Genomic DNA, 20770 nt, shown 5'->3' on the forward strand with positions numbered 1-20770 from the left:
TCAACATAAAAAAGTTCCAATATTCTGTCCATTACTGAACTAATTTAACACTTTTATCCTCACCTCTCTCCTACTTTATTCCAGTTAATGCTTGATATATTTTTTTAAAGCTGAGAATGAATTATATAAGACTGTTTGATAATATTCTCACCATTAACCCTCTCTTGGTTTAGACAGCTCTAAGTTCCTTTCTGGCAAACTCCAAATGATTTTATTCTGCTGTGAGGGAGTCAAATGAGTGTGAGAGTTTTAACTGGCCACACAACCCATCATCACTATCATCATCGCCATCACCACTTCACTATCATTACTGTCATCATCATCACCATCATCGTTTTCAGCATCATCACCACCATTGTCTTCATCATTATAATTATCACCATTATCATCACTGTCATCATCATCATCATCATTGCCATCATCATCCACACCCCTTTCCCCACTCTGGACGGGGTAAGGACAGGTCCAGATCAACCCAACAGGATACAAAATAGAGAAGAATTGCTACATTTCACATCTTGGTTATATATTTGTGTTTGTCACTTGGTTATATTGCTCAGAATCTTATACTCCTGAACTATAGCCTTGAAAAACCTGAAAAAATATCATATACAAAGAACTGCTGAATACAGTGGTTAAGAGATGGTTATTGTGTGTGTGTGTGTGTGTGTGTGTGTGTGTGTGTGTGTGTGTGTGTGTGTGCGCGCGCGCAAAACCTTTTACAATATCAATGTGTGTGTGCATACAAACCTTGTACCTGTGTGTGTACATATAACCCTTGTATCAGTGAATTTATGTAAACTTGGTGCCAGTGTGTACATGCAAAGCTTGTCTCACTGTGTACATGCAAACCTTGTGCCAATATGTGTAAAACCTCAATGAGTGTGGCTGTTTGAGTATAATGAGTATGTGCACATGGTAATCTTACTGTCATGTACATCTTTGCATCAGTGTATGTAAAACCTTGTGCCAATATGTATACTTCAACCTGTATATGTGTAGGTGTGTGAATGTATGGGTGTGCTGTATGTGTGCATGTAAACCTTGTCCTAATACTTAACCTGTATAAGCAGGGTTGTATGAGTATATAAATTGTGTATGCTGTGTGTATGTGTATATTTAAACTGAATATGTGCACATGTATGTTGTGCTGTCATGTACATCTTTGCATCAGTGTGTATGTAAACCTTGTGCCAAAACTTCAACCTGAATAAGTATGAGTGTGTGAGTATATAAAATGTGTATGCTGTGTGTGTGTACATAGACTGAGTATGTGCACATGTAAATCTTGCAGTCATGTACGTGCTGACCCTGTATGAATGTGAAGCACCAAGGGCCTGTTCTGGTGAGCTTGTAGGCATCTGAGCACCTCTTTATTTCTCCATATAGCATAGTAACATCATCCTTTAATTCTCTGCATAGTGTATTAATATTCCCTTTTATGTTATGTATGATAAACTATGCCTATATTAAAAAGATGCCAATAACATAACAGAGAATATTAACGTATATAAAAATCCATTCTCCTATTACCCCCATGAGGTACAGGGGGTTGAGGCTGGGCTACAAAGACTATCATATGAAATAGGGTTAAGTGACTGGCCTACCGTCCTTCATCCACTTCGCAGGATTTGAACTGATGTGTATGGAACCTTCTTCTCAATTTAACTGGAGACACAGGCCTTCAGGCATGTAATATGAAAAGTCTAATATGCAAAACAATTCAGTACATAAGAGGTACTGGAATCTCTCGTGTTAATATTCTCCTGTATGTTATTTACGCAAACTATTTCCACATTAGAAAGATACGCCATACACAAGAATATCAAGGTGTAGTTTGCAAAATAAATCACTAAGGAAGAGGAGCTACAGAGCCACCTAAGCCCACAAGAAGTAAGTCCGTGGGTGGGGTGCATGTGGGGCAATCAGGTGAGGAGTGTGGGGTCAATCTCAGCAGGTGTTACGGGGATGTAGGTGGCGCGACGCAGACAACGGGATATCACCTCGGTCAGGGAGTCTCGGCTGCCGGGTTCAAGGGCACTGGTCATCACCTGTGGGGAGGTAGAGGGGTACTGTCTGACTAACACTGAAATATTTAAAAAGATTACAATACCATATCATTATCAAAACTAGAGGGTAGAAGGCCACTGTCAGAATACAATGCTAATTACACCAAAGCACTGAAATGTCAAAACAGATTACAGTACCACCATCCTCAAAATCATCTAAAATCTTTAGAGGGTACAGTGACACTGTAAGGGTACACTAATAATAAACAAAACATTAGAGCATTTAAACACACATCAGCACTGTTATCATCATCTTCAACACCCATGTGGGATAAAATAATAGCCACAACAGATTGACAATAATCAGGATGGCACAAAAGTATTAAACACAAGGCTATGATACCAGACTAACACAATATACAACTTACAAACAATCCTCTACATCCTTCATTGTACTGCAACCCCTCAAACTATCCAGTGTTTACTCATCTCATGCATCAAGTTTCCTGCAGTCCACTGGACCCCCTGGTGAGGCTGTACCCAAACCAATATGAGAGGAATAAATACCAACCTGACAACCAGAAGCTTCACTCCCAGCAATAAATAACAGACAGACAAACACTCTCTAACTTTCTCTCTCCTCACCCACCTGTGTGCCTTGCTCCCCATCTTTCAGCTGCAGGATGGCTATTAACGCCATTTCTGCCGACGACCTAACAACCTGGTTCTTCTCCTTTGTTCCATTGACCAGCATGGGCAGGAGGGGTCGTGCCACTTCCACAGACAAAAGGGTGCCGGGCATCGTTGTGGCAACAGTCTCGGCGGCATACTGGCAGGCTCGGCACATACCCTGCTTTACCTCGTTGCTTGTGTGGTTGATTGACTGGTGGCAGATAAGAAGACAATAATTATACACATGTTGTTGTTCTTGTTAATACTGGTCAGTTACAAAGACTCATCAACCACCCCTGCAAAGTTATCCCATAGTGAACCAATGTTCCCTTGCAGCAGACTGTGCCTGACCACAGTGAGGCGTGTTGAAGACTGTGCAGATTTGGTTCCTGGGTGGATGTGGCATTTGTGTCTCCAACCAGGTGAGTTTGAGTCACACCCAGTAGCTGCCATGCTGGGAGCGGTAGTGCTCTCCTCTCACCTAGCAGGGCTATATGATTTAGGTCTAGCTTGGGGGAACATTTCCCTTTCCCTCTCCAACCAGTTAGCAGGGGCACCATAGCAGACTCCACATCACCCCATCATTATCATTATCATCGTCATCCGGACCTCGTTTCCCACCCTAGGGCAGGGTGAGGAGTAGCAACATCCAGACAGCCCAAGTCTGCCCAATCTCATGGGCCATGCTTCCAATCACTCATCATTCAAGCCCTCGGAATCCTGGCTCTATCACCCCAACAATATACCTACATAATAACAAATGATTTTACCAGATTTATTGCTGGGAATATATTTCTAAATTATTTCAGTGTTCTTTCAAGGTCTAAAAGGGGTAATATGGTTATATGAACTCGCTATTAAGTAGGCAGGTAGGTTATAGATTATGCAAACAGGTACAGACATAAATAAATACATTAAAGTTGGCAAGAAATTATACAGGATAGAATAATACACATAAACTGATATAAAAAAAAGATTGATAAATGAAGTACCAACCTTAGCAAATGTTTGTATGAGTGTTGGGGGCACAGATGCACCCTGGGTGACCTGGTGAGTGAGAAGGAAGGCAACTCCTGCCATTCCATTCTCCACTAACGCCTGACGGTCTGATGACAAGTATGACACCAACGTTGATGACACCTGCAATAAATAAATGAATGAAAAAATAATAATATGGTTACTGCACTATGAGGTGTGTTCAGGGTTTTTACAGTTGCTTGTAAATTCCCCTTCCTTTCTCCCCAATGGACACAACATACAACTCATGTACCCAGAATATTTTTTTACAGATTATTTTAAATATTAAAGACATTTTTTTACATAGTCCCTGCGGAATTGTATTACAATTTCCCTCCCTCCCTTACCCTCCCTCTCCCCTTCTCTCCTTCCCTCTGTCTGTCTCTGTCTCTCTCCCCACTCCCGCAGTACCCACCTGGTCTACAGATGCCACATTGAGGACCTGTTCTGGTGCTGACTTAAGGCCAGAAAACAGAGCAGCCGATCTTCCATGCCGAGCGGTCCAATCAGCATTTGTGTTGTCATCTGCAGGGGAAAGAATAAGTTGATACAGCATTTTCTCATTATCAGTCACCATTTTTACATTTTTTTTTTTTCTATGATGTCCTAAAAAATTACAGGAAAACTGCTTAGCTACATCTTACTGCTAAATATATTGTTGATCTGTTAGTTACCCCCAATTTACAGTATTAGTTACATGGAAAAACTTGAGATTTTTTTAACACAGCCCTAAATTATAACAAAGACATGCTGCGTAAGATTGTAAGTTAAATTCCATGTTTAAATTGTGTTGCATAAGTACACTGTTCAGTTCATCAGTACCTCTTACCTTGGACATGTTGGGTACAGTGTTAAGTTCACCAGGGTTTTATAACTAAGACATGTTAAACAAGAACACTTAAATTCATCAATATTTCACAGCAAAACCATATTGTGAAAGGACAATGCTAAATTCATCAATATTTCACACACACATAAAAAAAGATGTTAAATTCATCAATACTTATTTCACTGTTAAGATGTTGGATAAATGCAACCTTTAGTTCACTAGTCTTTCACACCAAGACATATTGTTGTACAGATTGTAAATATTTGTTACCTAAGACATGCTGTGTAAGGACATTATTAAGTTCGTCCTGCGGCAACCATGGCAGCAGGACACCCATGGCACCAGCGGCACAGAGACGTGTGGAGTCGTCGTCGTGTGTGAGCAGTGCCCCCAACGTCAACACCAGACCCCGCCGCACAGCATCACTCATCTTGTTTCCAGCTGGCTGCACCACACACCGCAGGGCTTGTAGCATTGTGTCTCTGAGCAGGGTGAAAGGTAGAGTATTAATATGTATAACCATGTGACAGGGGGATGTGAGTTGCATAGAAGGATGACAGATGGCAGAGGACAGGGTGACATGATTTGTTTGTGGCCACCCTTTATGGGATCAAGGCATCTGGTGATAGACAAATACAGATAGACAGATATATATGGACAGAGACAGACAGATACATACAGAGAGACAGACACATCACCATACCATCTTTTTTCCAATTAAGAATGTTGTGTGGGAGGGTACAGAAACAATGGAAGGTTAACCAAAGCATGCCCGGTACACAGGACACACAATCACTCGTATATAATTCAAGCCCTTGGAATCCCAGTGCTGCCTCACAAGCATAGCCATCTGCACAAACCTTTATATTACTTTATATCATCAACATGCATCATAATGAACATACCTAAATCAATTACAGGCCCTATACTAGTCTTCATATCATCATCACTCATCATCATCATCATCACAACCACTTTTTTCCACCCAATGACATCAGATATAACCACAGCAACTACAGTATCACTCCACTTATTTAAGTGTATTAAAAAACAGTAGAATTTTGTGGTTGCAGAGATGGATTACAATGATATCTGTCCATATTTTATTTATTTTTTTCTCTCTCATAGCTACTGTACATACTGTATTTCACTTTCTCTCTCTCTCACCTCACAGAAGTCTCGTCAGCTGCTTTGACTGCATTATGAAGTTCAGTGAAGAGTGGGTCAGGTTTTGTGTGGATGGTGATGAGATGTGCCAAGGCTGCCCCTGCCCTCAGCCTCACTCCCCTGTGCGGATCATGTACGGCTTTTACGAACGTTGTCTGGAGCTGTGGCAGGAACGGTTTCAGCATCACGCCAGTCTGAAAACGATACACGACACAGTTAGACAAAAAGGAGGTGATATGTATTCATCTGTTTTGGGAGTCTAGCTGTATTTTATATTCCCTCTCTCCTAATAAAATCATCTAAGAAGAGCATGACTTAAAAAAGGCTACTGTACTCGAAGGGTTGGTTAAAATTACTTGTGATTCTATTATAGTATGAGAAATGGTTGTATAATTAACTAAGAACATATAAACGCAAACACATACAAACTAACCTTTGCCAGAAGTAGTGCCAAGGTATCCAGAACGGCCACCTTGACATTCCAGGCGAACCGATCACCAAGGATACGAATCAGTGGGCCGGTTACGTGCACAACGGATGGTTTGAGTGCATCGGAGCTGGTCAGGCGGATCACCTCGGTCAAGCCATTGGATGCGGCTTCCTTCAACTCTGGCTCTCCGTTCAGCACTGCCTCACGGAAGATTGGAAGGATGGGCTGGATGCCTGTGGGGTGGAGGGGTTATTGTGATAGTAGTGATCAAGTGAGTTGGCCCCTTCATAGACCATAAATATAGTAGTGAGGGGGGCTTAATTAGGCGATACTGTACCACTTCACTCCCAGTGAAAACTCTGTCCTAAGTTAGATGAAATTATCTGAATGGATTCCAAGGGTTGTCACTCCAGTCAAATGAGATCTGTAAGGGTTTAAGTCTGAAGGATGGTTTATATTAATCACTTCCATGATGAGCAACTGGCCACTCTTCCCTTTGACATCCAGACTGAGTAACTTGGCTATAAGCCCCTATACTCCTGATGAGGTAATAAGGTACAACAAAAGAAAAAAATGGCGGGGGGCAGGGCAACATGGAGGCGATTTGTTTGTGGCCACCCCTTATGGGATTCAGGCGTCTGGCAATAGATAGATAGATAGACAGATAGCAAAGACAAAAACAGATGAATGCACAGAGAGTTCATGAGAATGGTACATTACAAAGAGAAGTGGATTATAATGTCTATATTTTGAGATGTGAGATGAGAGCAGTAAAAATGTGAGTCTCAGGTTGGACATTGGCTCCATTTACTTGTGGCTGACTTTCCCACCTAAAAGTGGTGATTGTGAAGCTAGTTACCAGTTCTGCTGCCACATTTCACTCACAACAGTACAGTACCTCCCTGGGTTGATGGTAGTTAAAAATCTACTACTTAAAAAAAATAAATACAAAAAGGTGGGAGGGAAATACACTCTGACTGACTGCAAGTATAACAATATTGTCTATACTGTAATGTGTGTTTTTTTTTTTCTCCTCTCTTTCTCTCTCTCTCTGTCTGTCTCTAAAAAAAAAAAAAAAAAAAAAAAAAAAAAAACTCAAATGACACATGTGGCACAACTGACCTTTGGGAAGACAAAAGCCCGGCATGAGCTCCTCCCCCTTGAGGTCCGAGGCAGCGAATTTCACTGCCTGTCGCACATCACTAACCAGAGCACGCTGATCTGCTGCATCCAGACTCTGCGGCAAAAAGACAGGAAAAATAACAACCCTAATACAACAGGTCTCCCCTACGAATGGTTACTTTCCCCTGCCACTCCACGCTGCCCTCCCTCATCTAAAGTACTCTTCCATTTAAACCATTTATTTCTCGGTCTCCTTCTCCCTATACCCTAAATGTAGAGCAAGCACAATGGCATAACATGGCAGGTAAACATTTATCCCTGACTCTACAGCACCTTATCGAAGCACGTTTACGCATTATAAAACTCGTCTACCCACCTTGGTGACGGCATTAAGAGCAAGCCAGGCAGTCTTGAGCATTTCTTGGTTTGTGTGGGTGAAGAGGTGGATGAGGCCTCGCAGCAGCTGGGGAACATAGTCGCTGTAGTCGGCCCTGGTGTTGGAACAGAAGGCCAGGAGTAGCGCCACTGCTGCCTGGGCAACACCAAGGTTACTGCTCCTGTTGATCAAGGAAGAAAGTGCTTAGCCTGTTAAATCCAAGTGATGTCCTATTTAGTTTATCATTACTGCTACCTGAGGGCCTTATTCAACTTGGTAAAATTCCCTCATACTGAAGGCAGAAGCTATCTAGCCCCTCCAGTTTCAAAACATATGTCCAAGACTGAATACAATATCAGGTACTGTCAAAGAACATCCATCATCCAATCCTACATTGCCCCATGAGGAGTGTAGGAGCCCAGGGCTAGGCGGTTGGTCCCGACATTTAAGATGAGAGTGAAAAAAAAATATATATATACTGTATATACCTCCTCAGGCTCAATAGATTAAACACATGAGAGAGAGAATTAATCCTATACCTAAATATTCTCTGCAGCAACCTATACCTACTTGGAGTGCTGTAGAAGTTCATCCACAATGGTGTTAACGCCCGCCTCGTCCGTCACCGCCAGCACAACACCCTGACAATGTCCCAGCGCATCGTCGTACTCAGGTCCCTCCCCGGCTTCACTCAACGCCCCCAAGAGAGCGGTGAGAATCTTGCTTAAGTGTCGGGTCAGGGTATCACCAGCTACTGAGGCTAAGATGCACAGGGCTTGAGTGTTGACTGGGGGTGTTGTGAGCTGGAAAATCAATCAATCAATCAATTGTCACTAATTTCATATCTGCTTTTCTTCTCCATATAAAACTTACCTACATTAGGGTGTTAGCTGTGATAGAAGGAAAAGTACTTTGTTTTTTAATACTACTGTACCTACTTAACCCCTTGAATCTAGGTGACATTATTTTCAGTTTATTCTTAGCAATGCTTCAGTTCCAAGGGCACAGTGTATAGGTGATTCATATGAAAAGTTAATTCTGCTCCAACCCTCCAATACAGCACTGGCCTTACACTTTGGGGAGCCTTAGCCATGTGGGGCTCACAAGAATAACTTGATTTTCATATCTTGATGCCAAAATACCAGTAGCTTTTCTACAGAACAGTCCAGCCTCTAAAATATTTTTACTTAACTGTGTTGAAAAAAATAAAATTATGATAAAATAAAAAATAAACTAAAATCATTTTAAAACAGCTTTCATTAATATGGTATTGGCCAACTTTGGCTGGGCAGTTGCCCAATTTTCCAACCTCTACAGCCAACACTACCCCAACATGTCCTTCTCCCAGACTACCTCACAACCTCAACATACTATCAATACAATAATTTCTCACAAAATAATGTGAATGTCTTAAAACTAGCATCTCCAATTAAAACACTTTATGGGAAAGTTTTGTTTCTGCAAAAAATATCACCTCAAAAATAAAAAAAGTCACACTCAAGGCTGTCCCTTACCTGAGGGACAAGGTATGGAAGAACAACTCTGCTTTTGATGGCCATGACCTGCTTCAGTCCATCCAGTGCATACTCCCTGGCCTCCCCCTCCTCCTCCAACTGGGCTAACAGGTGTGGCAGTATGTCCTCCAGTGCACGGAAGCCAACAGTTCCATGTAGAGAATCAAATGTCTGAGCAGCCGCTTGTCTTACTGATGAGAGTGGGTCACACAGTGCTCGTCTGAGGGGTTTAAGCAGTAATTATGAATGCAACAGCATGTGGCATTAGGGAGGTTGAAAGGTGGAGGAGGAGCAGTGATAGACAAAGAAAAGAGTCAGTGAGTACATAGAGTGACTGAAGAGGGAGAAAGTAAGATAGTGTATGAGAGTGGAGAGTTGCAAGGAGGAGGAAAGGGAGACCCAAAACAAAATTGGAGGAGAGAAAAATATTAAAACAGGACACAAGATGTTGGGTGGTTGCAAGGAAAAGCAGAAGTAGACCAAAGACAAAGTGAAGACGTGCCTTATAGAGTGACTGGAGGGTAAGACACTACAAGAGTGAGTCATTTAGAGGGTAGAGGAGGGTAGAGGAGGTTAGGTAGATAAAAAAAAAAAACAGGGTGGAGAAATAAAGCAGGAGAGATTATGCAGAAGGGAAGCGTGTTGTGGGAAAATAAAGCAATATTGTGTTGGGAGATTCTTTTGTCACTGTCATCATCTCAATTTACCATTCATTTTCCTTCATTCATCATCTAATCCTGTGTTGCCCCATGAGGTACGTAGCACCATTACAAATTTATAACACGGGCCTTACACATAAAAATAAAAATAATATATATAAACAAGTAAAGTAGCATATATCACCACAGTAACCAAAAATATAACCCATACCTCCACTCACTCAGCCATCCAGTGTTACTCCATCTAAACTGAATACTTCACCACCAAATCCCAAGTTTTATAAGGAATGCAGCCTTTACAGTGCTGTGTGATGATGATAATGATGATGATGATGGTGGGATGGCTGCTCATGATGATATGGTACTAACTGGGTGATGATGATGATGATGATGGTGGGATGGCTACTCATGATCATATGGTACTAACTTGGTGATGATAGTGATGATGATAAGGATGGTATGATGGTGGTGGAATGGCTGCTTATGATGATATGGTACTAACTGGATGATAACAGTGATGATGATGATGATGATGATGGTGGTGGAACGGCTGCTCATGATGATATGGTACTAACTGGATGATGGTAGTGTTGACAACCATGATGATGATGATGATGATGGCACTGATGATAAAGAAAATAACAATGATGATGATAATGACAACACAAACAACACTGATTATGATGATGGTGACGAGACTACAATGAAGATGAACACACTGACGCTGGTGATGCTGGAGCCTCACCTGACCGTTGGCACAAGATTATCAGCAAAACACAAGACCATATCCTTGCTGGTGGAGGCCATGATCTCCGACAGGCCGATGCACACGCCCTGCCGCTGGTCGGGCTCTGGGGACCCCAAGCCGGCCTCCAAGATCGGGATGATTTCGGGAAGGACGCGCTCTCCCAGTTTCCGAACCAGGTCTCCCAGGGTCCGTGCCGCGACCTGGGAAATGATTAAAATTGTCATCATCATCATCATCATCATCATGAATAATAATAATAATAATAATAAATAAAAAATAATAATAATAAGCTTTTGATGGAGATGAATTCTTTTATTTTACTCTTTCTATCTCAAGATGATTTTATTCAGTTTTGGTGACTTCCCTAACTGGAGGGATTTGAGGCAGTCTTCATCAACCCCTTCAGTATGAGACAGCTTTCCTCATTTAGTCATCTAAGGGCAGAAAAAAAAAAAAAAAAAAAAATTTGAGATGGCTAATTATTCCTAAACTACCACTGGAAACTGCTGGGAAAAGTACATGAACCAAGACTTTTCAGAAGAAAATACGTGGCTCTCTTAATACCAGTGAAAGTTACTGTGAAATCTTTGAAGGGAAGATTTATAACATGAAAATTATGTTTACCAAGAAGCAATTTAAACAATAGTAGCAGCCGTGGTTCAGTGGGTTAGAGTGCTCCGCTCTGACCAAAAGGTCGGGGGATCAAGTCCACCCAAGGGTCATTGATAAACATCAGGAAGGGCATCTGGTCGTAAAATGCTATACGCTCCAATCCAAAGCTCTCTACCCAGAGGCAACGCCTTAGCCCTTCGGGGATACCTGGCGTAAAATCAATTTTTTTTTTTTTCATTTTCCATATGCGGGTATTGTATAAGCCTTCCATCTGAGCAATTAATGGCAACATGAAATTCAGCAATGGCAATATCCTCTCCCACAGTGCTGCCTTTGTGGTGTATAGGCTCATGGTTAGGCTACTGTAGTCCTGCTTACCAAAGGGCATATGACCAGCCAACTCACCTTCCTACCATTATATGACTGAAAAACCTCCAGTCACCAACTGAGAATCAAACCCATGCAAGGCTGCCAATGCAACTGGGGCATTCTAACCACTAAACTGACAAAATAAAGAAACAAGTAAATAAAACCTGCCTCACCTGTCTCTTGTCATAGCTGGTGGATGCGAGGTGTCCAAGGAGGAGTGAGAACAGTGTTGGCAATATCTCCCTCAGTGTCTTGGGCGTGTTTGTGACCACCACCTTCCACACGTGCAGGGCAGCCTGACGCACCAATATGGCCACGTCTGAGCGTCCCATGTACAGTCCTGCCAACACTCGGTTACGTCGCTCGTCACCCAGGATGTCGATGATGGCCTGGGGAAAGAAAAAGCTTGTTTGTTACTGCAGTTGTCAAGACCCCAGATTGATCTTGACATGATCCTGGTGGACTGCAAAAAAAACTGGCCACTTTAGCTGGGCACTCCCATGTTGAAAGAATGTCTATGTTATGAGAATAAGGTCATGAAGTGAGTAAGTATGTTGTGGTGTGATAAGCTGCACTGGAGTTACTGTGTTCAAGGTACAGTATTTAAAAGGTCCTGAATAGTTAAGATTTCAAGAAAATGGCATGAAGGTGTGTTGGTGCCCATTAGTGTGTAGATGAAAAACTTGGGTAGCCATGAAAAATTAAACTGAGTGAGGGATGAAAAAAAGGGAATGTTAAAATCCATTACCTTTTGTGAATGTTCAGTGCCGAAATTGTCATCTTCATGGGCAGTATCAGTTGTCATCTTGCCCGACACACCTGACACCTTGAACAACAGGTCACCCAACAGCTGTACAGAGCTGAGGGAGAGGAGGCAGCAATTAATAGTGGTTACCTCCCTGCCCAAAACTTGGTAACTACCCCCAGTATCATTCATTTCGGGAAAGAAATTTTAGGCAATTTCCACACAGTCAAAGTTTCAGTTGAAACTCCTGTACAAATCAAATATACCCTGAGATTCATTCTCCCTAACAGCTTCCAAAAACTGTCTGGTTTGGGAGCTTGATTGACCCTCCAGCACACTAACAACGCTCAGCTGCACCAAAGCCAATCCCAGTATGAAGACTCCATAGCTATTAAACTTGTTCATAATGAAGATATCTTTTTTATTACACTGAATTATGGTTAAAAGTCAGAAAATATGACTGAACCTCAATGGGACCCTTTCAAATTAGGCAGTGAAAATCAATCTCCAATAACCCGATCAACTTGCGGATATTCATTTAACTTTACTGGGGCTACAGCTACAGTAATTTTACTGAGCAAAGGCAAATACTTCTGGGGTGAAAGTGACAAGAATAAGCATGGCATTACTTTATACTGATTAACGGATCCTTGACGAACTACACTCTTCCCTAATGAATTACTATACGTTAAATGATATAGGGAAAATTCTCCTACATTTATAGTGCAGCGTAACCTGTTGTGTACCTGTATCGGATGCGCCAGTTGTCATGGAACAGTCCGGCCTCCAACTCCGGCAGCAGCAGTGTGATGGCCGACTCAGCGTAGGTGTTCACTATGCGCTGACCCGCCCTCAGAGCTGTCTCTCGTACAAACTCATTCTCATCTGCTAATGCCTGCAACACAAGGGATTTCTCACCATCATCAACACCACCACCACCACCACCAAAATGACAGTAACAATAACAATAAGAATAATAACCATCATAATCATCAACCATGACCACACCACCAAAATGATATCAATAATAATAATAACCATCATCATCATCAACCGCCACCATACCACCAAAATGATACCAACAATAATAATAATAATAATCATCATCACCACCACCACCATCCTACTTCTCACTCATAAGGGTGTGGGTAAGATCCAGATACAGCAACAGGTAAAACACAACAATGCAAGACCTATATCAATTAAGCTGCCTGTAAAATGAGTCATTCCTCTTTTAAGCCACAAACTTATAAACTGTGTGGTCATTTCCTTGGCCATTCCACTGATAATACCCTGACTACTATCTTTCCCCTCTCCTGTTAAAATAATGGCTCTTCTCCATTATTCAAACCCAATTTTGTATTATATAAGGTAAGTATGATGCAGGAAAAACGAATATGCTTGAGTAAAACCTCACCTTGAGTATAGGAGGTATGATCTGTCCAATATAAGGTGTAAACTCATCCTGGAAGACAGTGGGCAGGAATATAAACATCATGATATAACCGTCCTTCACGTGTGGGGCGATGTCAGAGCGCTCGGCAGTGGCGATGATGTCTGGCATGAGGCGGTGCAGCTTCTCTGGCCCTAAACCACCCACCACCTGTGAAATTATTATGTAACTAATCATCATCAACATCAACAACAACAACAATAATAAATTCTACCTCTAACTGATAAATGGAGTGTGGTTTAAAAACTGTGAAGGAGTGCATAAAAATGAGAACTACTGTATATTGTCCTTTAAAATGGGGTACAGTTTCATTCACTCATTATTCCTGCCTTCAAAATTCTCAGCTCCACTTCTAACAAACTATACTTTTTATTTATTTATTTATTTGTCATAATACTTGTGACATATTCGCAGGCTCAAACGTACAGAAATGGCAATGATTAGGTGGATATGCAGTGCGTCCCTGCATGCAAGGCCTGGGGGGGCTGGGTTTACGATGGAAGGGTTGAGAGGTAGGATGGGACTGGAGTGTATTGGTGTTGTGATGAGGAGAGAGAGATTGAGATGGTTTGGGCATGTGGAGAGGATGAGGGATGATACTTGGGTGCAGAGGATGAGAAGTGTTAATATTGGGGGTGGGGTAGCGAGGGGCAGATCAAGATAGACATGGGATGAGGTCATTAAGTGTGACCTCAAGGTTAAGGGACTAAACAGGGAGGCTGCCATAGATTGAGCAGCATGGAGAGCCGCCATTAGGTGACCAAGGCCGACGCATGCAAGCATGTTGGAGCCTACAAAAATGAAAATGAAAATGAATATAAGCTACTTCATCTAACAGAAAAAAAAAAAAAATTACATGCCATGAACAAACCCACACATGCCTTATCTATACACTTTGCCCTTTTTCAATTCTTTTGTTTCTCACATTCCACTTTTCATTTTCTCATAAAATCCCTTCCCACATCGAGCCATTTTCATGGTTTCCCACACTTCCTCCTACCCTCACCCTCACTACAATGGGTATACTTTTTTCACCAACTGTTCATGTCCATTCTCTCCACATCTAGGCACACACTCTCCTACCTTCCAATCAATATAAATATCTGCAGTTTTTCACTTTTTTTCTATCCTATTCAGCCTGCATATCCCACACACAAATTCCTTAACAGTCTTGATTTGCACAGCTCTTAGACTCATGCCATACCAAAGTCTCCCCACCATACTCAATATGGACACTAACACACTTTCTTGCAGGTTCTGTGCAGTCCTTTGGTTTGCTTCAGGACCTTCACGGCACTGGCTACTTTCTTACCGAGGGCCACTACTCTTCAACTCCCTTACACATTTCCCCCTCCTCTACCACTGTAAAAATAATCATCCACACCTCCTTTCCCAACCTAGGGTGGGGTGAGACTGGGTCCAGAAAAAACAGATATATCCTAAACAAACTCTGCCCAGTTAAATAGGCCACAATTCTGTTAATCACTTATCATTCAAGCTTCTGGAATCCTGGCTATGTGCAGCGTAAGTTTGGACCTGTACCTAGTTAGTACTTAATCCTTCCACTAACTTTACTCTCTCTCTATTCACCAGATCACTACACAGAACATTACTCTCTTAACAGCTATAATGCTATGTGTGTGTACCTACCTCAGCCAGGCCTTGGGCAGCTCCAGAACGATCAACACTGGATGACTCTGATGTAAGCGTCTGCATGAGCCAGGGTAACAGGTCATCAAAGCTGGACTCTCCCATACCCTTCACCATCGCTCCAAGGGCACGCGACGACACTGAACGCACCTGGGGGGGGGGGGGGAGTTCTTAAGTGAGCAGAATGGTATGAGCTAAAGTCTACCTATCTATCTATCTATAGCCCGACGCCCTAATCCCTCAAAGAGTGGCCACAGGCAAAACACCTCCAAGTCGCTCTGTCATCCGCCATTTGACTGCCCTCCCCCCAGCTCACTCCCCCCTCACTCCTTACAAAAAGCCTGGGATATGTGCTGGTTAAATGCTAATAAAAGTAAAACAACTGACGTCAGGCATGATTCTGACTCTCAATTTTAGATGTGAAAAGTACCAAACACTCATTTCTGACTTGGAAAAACTTCAAAGTGAAAGCAAGAGCAACTTTATGTAAAAATGGAGGAACTTTTAACAAGGAAACAGTTGACACGTCTCCAGAAGTGTGGGGCTCTGACAAGATAATGCTTAGAGTACTTAGTAACAGGTCTGGCTACTGGGGACCCTGAGACCTATGTGTGGCTAAAGGTAGAAACTCAGCCACAAGTATGGAGTCAAGCTGAAGAAGGCATCTAAGGCTTATTACACATCACAGACTTTTCCTTCCTTCTTCACAGCAAGTTGGTGTTTGTAGGCCTATTTGACAAATAGCTGTACAACCTGCCTAACTGCTGCCTGACTGTGACTTAGTAGCTATGGAAATTGTGAAGCTTGAAGAACAGCCTTCACATGAACAAGATGGCTGATACAACACCAATCCACTGACTTTCCAAGTGAATTAATAGGCAGTCCTTAGGTGTTTTACTTGAAGTTGTTTCACTACTGAGTTGCTGATGATTAGCTTCTCCTTTTACATACATCTGTTCATGTTCACCATAAAGTTGCTGTTAAATCAGATGCATGTGCTTTTCTTTTGTCCTTACTAACCATCATCCAAGAGCCAGATGTATGCGCATCATATGAAGTTCCAGAATTTACCTATGCACTTCCTTGACATAAACCAAGGACTGTGCATACTTGACTTATGAGGCTCCAAGCAGCTCTACAAAAGTGATTTATTTCTGCATATACTAGAATGGTACGGTACCATAATATCTTGTATGTTAGTAACCCCCCCACCAAAAAAAAAAAAAAAAAAAAAAAAAAAAAAAATATCAATGTGTAATATACAAAAATACACTCCAAAGGAAGAGGCACCTGGCAGTTCCCCATTACTTCAATGTACTGTACCGTATATCTCTTTCAGCGCTGCAAATTGTTCAAATGGAACCTTGAATTTGCATTTACTGTATCTTCACATTAAGCATAATTTCAGAAAAGTAGGTGGGTAAACGTCTTCCACTTTTCTGTTTCCCATCTAAAATTCTTCCCCTTTTCTTTTTCTCACCTAACCATCTTCATCCTCCATTCACCATTATAGACATCCCATGTCTATAAATTTTTACAATAATGATAGCAAAACAGCAATATGGCGTGTCACCTTTGGTACAGGGTCGAGCAGTGAAGCTTTCAAGCCAGGAATGATGCCTGGCAGGTAGGGTTGGAGATCCTTCTGGTCCGTTAGTGAGTACATGTTACCGATGATCTGGGCAGCCATTTTGCGCACCTGTAAAATAAAATACAGAAAATAAATAAATAAATAACAGTACTGTACACCAAGCTACAATGTTTTATCTCTTCATCAAAATTATCACCTACAAACCCTGCTTAGGCTAATCTTATGTAGTGCAACACCCCACATATAACGTCTGAATCTTTCTTCAAAAGAGAGACCACATGAATGACATGTTAGAATAAGCCTGAAAATTACCAGACTCTACTGACCTCAGTGGAACGGTCTTGGAAGGCTCGCTGGACCACAGGCATGATGAGGGCAAGTGAAGGAGCATCAATGAAGTGAACAAACTTGGTCTCCAGCAGAGTCTGAAGGCAGGTGGAGGTGTTCTTGGTGGGGTCTTGTAATGCCGCCAGCAACACCGGAACAATGGCTGAAATAACATCAACTACACTAGCACCACAAACTTCACAGACACCTCACATTACAAACCTGACACAATCCTTCCAATATGCAAACAGGGAAATCAATTTGGTAGGGCTATAAAAATATATAAAAAATAAAAAATAAAAACTCACCACACGCACATCTTCTTGTATCAATTCAATATCATCATGACTAAAAAGAAAAGAAGGGGGGAGACAGCTCTCCTTACTGATCAAGAAATTCCACCAACATCCATCCACCATTCTAGAAACATTATCAATCTCCGCCATGCTACCTTGAATCTCCGGGTTCCTGATGACGGAGCCAATAAGCCGCAGCGCCTGGCCTCCTGCACGCTGGACCTTCATGTGGGAGTCACTCAGCACCTCGATCAGCCTCGGCACGATGGAGGGCAGGCATGACGACAGCTGTTTGGGTGCACAGAACGCCATGTTGCCTAGAAGCTCCACAGAACCTGAAAATAGAAAAAAAATATTTCGGTATCATCATCATCATTTTTAGAATATCATCATTATCATTATTATCATCATCATCATCATCACTGCCATCATAATCATCATCATCCAGAAAACGTAACAAGAGGATACTAACCAGTCTGCCCAACTGCACGAGCTACAATTGCATTAAAAATTGTTACAGCATTGTTATTCATACACATCACCCATCAAATCTCAAACTCCACCCCAAGTCATCCTCCTCCACATACTGACCTGTCTTGGTGCGCCAGGAGTCCTCTTCCAGTGCCGCTAGGAGTGAGGGCAGCACCAGTTTGACTCCGTGTGCTGAGAGTTTGCTCATCACGGCACGGGCTGTGTCGTCCGTCGCTTCCCTTACATACTGGTTCGCGTCACCAAAGCAGAGGAGGAGATGCGGCAGGATGTGCACAATGTACGGCTCAAACAGCTTACCCAGCATGTTGCACAGCTGCTCTAGTGCGAACAGGGCGCCTTCACGGTACCGGTAGTTCTTCTTGTCCTGTGAGGCAGTTATATTACTACCATCATCATCTACATAATCAGTACTTGAAATATCACAAACAACATATGATTAGTCACTCTCGCTCTCTCTTTCTCTATCTATCTATCTCTCTCACTATCATCATCATCTATATAATCAGTCATTACTTGAAATATCACAAACAACATATTCTCCTTTCACACTTTCCTGTAAAATGTCCACGCCAGTTTTTCTATACGGCGTGGTGTTCTTTCTGACTTTTTCCTGCCGGCTTCGGCTGGAGGGTTTGGAGGGCGGAGGAGAGCCTTCTTCTTTGCTATCCTTATCTCATTCTAGTAGTTCAGTTACTCTTCTAGGAGCTGCCTAGCATGGGCCAACCGGCCTACTGCAGTTATCCTCTCTTCTTATGTTCTTATTATTCTCTCTCTCTCTTTTTCTCAATCTATCTACTAGGTCTATCTCTCTCTCTCTCTCTCTCCCTCTTTCTCTCTATTCCAAGTATACAAACACACTGTATCTGTCCCAAGTTGTCAGTTTTTCTTATAAATATACATACACACAGTACCTGTCTGTCTTTCAATCCATCTGTCTCTCTGTTTATCTGTCAAAAACACATACACAAACACATAATATGTCTCCCTGCCTTTTTTTCTAATAACTGTGTGTGTGTGTGTGTGTGTGTGTGTGTGTCTCTCTCTCTCTCTCTCCATCTCTCTCTCACCTGTATGGCATTAGTGAGTTGGTTCATAATATCCAGCTGCTTCAGGGCCAGGATACCCATTCCCTTCACCAGCGACGCCAAGCCATACGAGGCACCCTTCCGCTCGCCATAATTTTCTGACTCTAGAAGAACCGTCATCAGTTTTGACACCAGCTTGGGACAGTCGTCTCGGATCGCTGGAACGAGCGGATGAAGGCAGTTGGCCACCGCTTCTTGCACCTGGGAGTCGTTAAGATGTTTTGGGTGATTACTCAAGTCATCATCGTTGCTGCCTTCGTCATCAGCAATTAAATGATCATCATCATCAACCAAGTCATCAATCACCATCAATTAAATTAATCAAATCATCATCATCATCATTCAGACCCCCCTTTTTCCCATTCTCATTCGCCCATCATTCAAACCCCAGAATTCTTACTTCACCTCACAAGCATAAACATCCACACTAACATACTTAATACACAGGTAGGTAGGTAGGTGGGTTAGGAAGAGATATTGATAGGTAGGTAGGTCAGCAGACACACATATAGATAGACAGATATAGATAGATACAGTTAGAGAGACAAACTAAACTTGGAGAATTATCTAGAAGGACTTAAACACCTGCATGCTCTGCCTCACCTGCTGTGAAGGAGTGTGCAGCGCCTCCACCAATTTGGCAACGATGGGCTTGATCTTGGGGTCGGAGTGGTCCAGATGCTTGGCTAATGACCCCATCAGGATGATTACACTCTGCCGCACTGCATCATAACTGGCGTGGTTGGGTGCCGTGTTCAGGAACTTCTCAAACACCGGCAGCAAACTGTTTACTGTCTCCTGTGGGGATGAAAGGAGGAGGATGTGGAGAGGTAATGACACTGGATTACAAAGTTAGAAAATGATGATGATGATGATGATGATGATGACCACCATCATCACCATCTAACCCTCTGTTGTCCCATGAGGAGTGCAGGAGCCCAGGGCTCGGCAAGTTGGTCCTGACATTTAAGATGAGAGTGACCAGCCCCACTCATTCCTCAGTGGCATTACGCATGCAATAAACTCCAACCACCCCTTGGATATAAACCTGCACAGGCTCAATCCAACTGGAGTGCCTTAATTACCCACTAAATCACCAGGTGCCATAATTTGGTTATATGGTTGCCAACAAGCATGGTACCGGTAAATGGTTTCCTGGTGTACAGGAAACCATTTGGCTTGTCACTCAGTGTAGAGTCACCCATAGACACTACAACATCAAATAATTAATACAGTAGCTAATGCCTTCACTGCAATTTAAGTTTCTATAATTTACTCTTGTTATCTTTACACAATTAAATTCAGTGAGGCTTTTCTTTTTAACTTACTCTTAGATCCTCTGACTGTGGTATTCATGCCAGGGGTGAATTTTCAACTGAGGGTGTTAAATGTAGCCTTCATAACCTTTCCAGTATGAGAAAATTTACCAAAGATGAATAACAGTCAGGAGATAGCATGTCTCCTTACGTGTCAAGTGGGGTTGGTGGAGGATTAGTGCCCCTCCCTGTAAAACAATTAACTCTAAGCCCTTGGCCACCCCGTTTGGGATACATGGCGTCTGGCAATGAATGAATGAAAGATAGCATGAATAAACTAATAAATAAATA

General features: G+C 42.3%; 1 protein-coding gene across 1 annotated transcript in view; it reads right to left on the reverse strand.

Moving 5' to 3' along the window:
- Nucleotides 1-210: 210 nt before the first annotated feature.
- The window catches only part of l(3)80Fj (lethal (3) 80Fj), a 61237-nt gene continuing 40677 nt past the window's right edge, over nucleotides 211-20770 (reverse strand). The window contains exons 23-45 of the mRNA XM_080267227.1: nucleotides 19767-19961; nucleotides 19146-19364; nucleotides 18178-18442; nucleotides 17742-17921; nucleotides 17290-17453; nucleotides 16946-17071; nucleotides 15373-15522; nucleotides 13687-13872; nucleotides 13016-13164; nucleotides 12273-12384; nucleotides 11698-11913; nucleotides 10541-10743; nucleotides 9137-9356; nucleotides 8193-8425; nucleotides 7623-7803; nucleotides 7247-7361; nucleotides 6128-6357; nucleotides 5695-5888; nucleotides 4798-5009; nucleotides 4114-4223; nucleotides 3678-3821; nucleotides 2659-2892; nucleotides 211-2051 (exon numbers count right to left, since the gene is read on the reverse strand). Of these exons, the coding sequence (XP_080123353.1) occupies nucleotides 1926-2051; nucleotides 2659-2892; nucleotides 3678-3821; nucleotides 4114-4223; nucleotides 4798-5009; nucleotides 5695-5888; nucleotides 6128-6357; nucleotides 7247-7361; nucleotides 7623-7803; nucleotides 8193-8425; nucleotides 9137-9356; nucleotides 10541-10743; nucleotides 11698-11913; nucleotides 12273-12384; nucleotides 13016-13164; nucleotides 13687-13872; nucleotides 15373-15522; nucleotides 16946-17071; nucleotides 17290-17453; nucleotides 17742-17921; nucleotides 18178-18442; nucleotides 19146-19364; nucleotides 19767-19961 (4164 nt within the window). The 3' untranslated portion in view covers nucleotides 211-1925. The remainder of the gene's footprint in view (nucleotides 2052-2658; nucleotides 2893-3677; nucleotides 3822-4113; nucleotides 4224-4797; nucleotides 5010-5694; nucleotides 5889-6127; nucleotides 6358-7246; nucleotides 7362-7622; nucleotides 7804-8192; nucleotides 8426-9136; nucleotides 9357-10540; nucleotides 10744-11697; nucleotides 11914-12272; nucleotides 12385-13015; nucleotides 13165-13686; nucleotides 13873-15372; nucleotides 15523-16945; nucleotides 17072-17289; nucleotides 17454-17741; nucleotides 17922-18177; nucleotides 18443-19145; nucleotides 19365-19766; nucleotides 19962-20770) is intronic.

This window comes from Coenobita brevimanus, chromosome 23 (assembly GCF_032717465.1).
Source record: "Coenobita brevimanus isolate Jiangsu-jjx chromosome 23, ASM3271746v2, whole genome shotgun sequence".
In the NCBI taxonomy this organism is placed as follows: domain Eukaryota; kingdom Metazoa; phylum Arthropoda; class Malacostraca; order Decapoda; family Coenobitidae; genus Coenobita; species Coenobita brevimanus.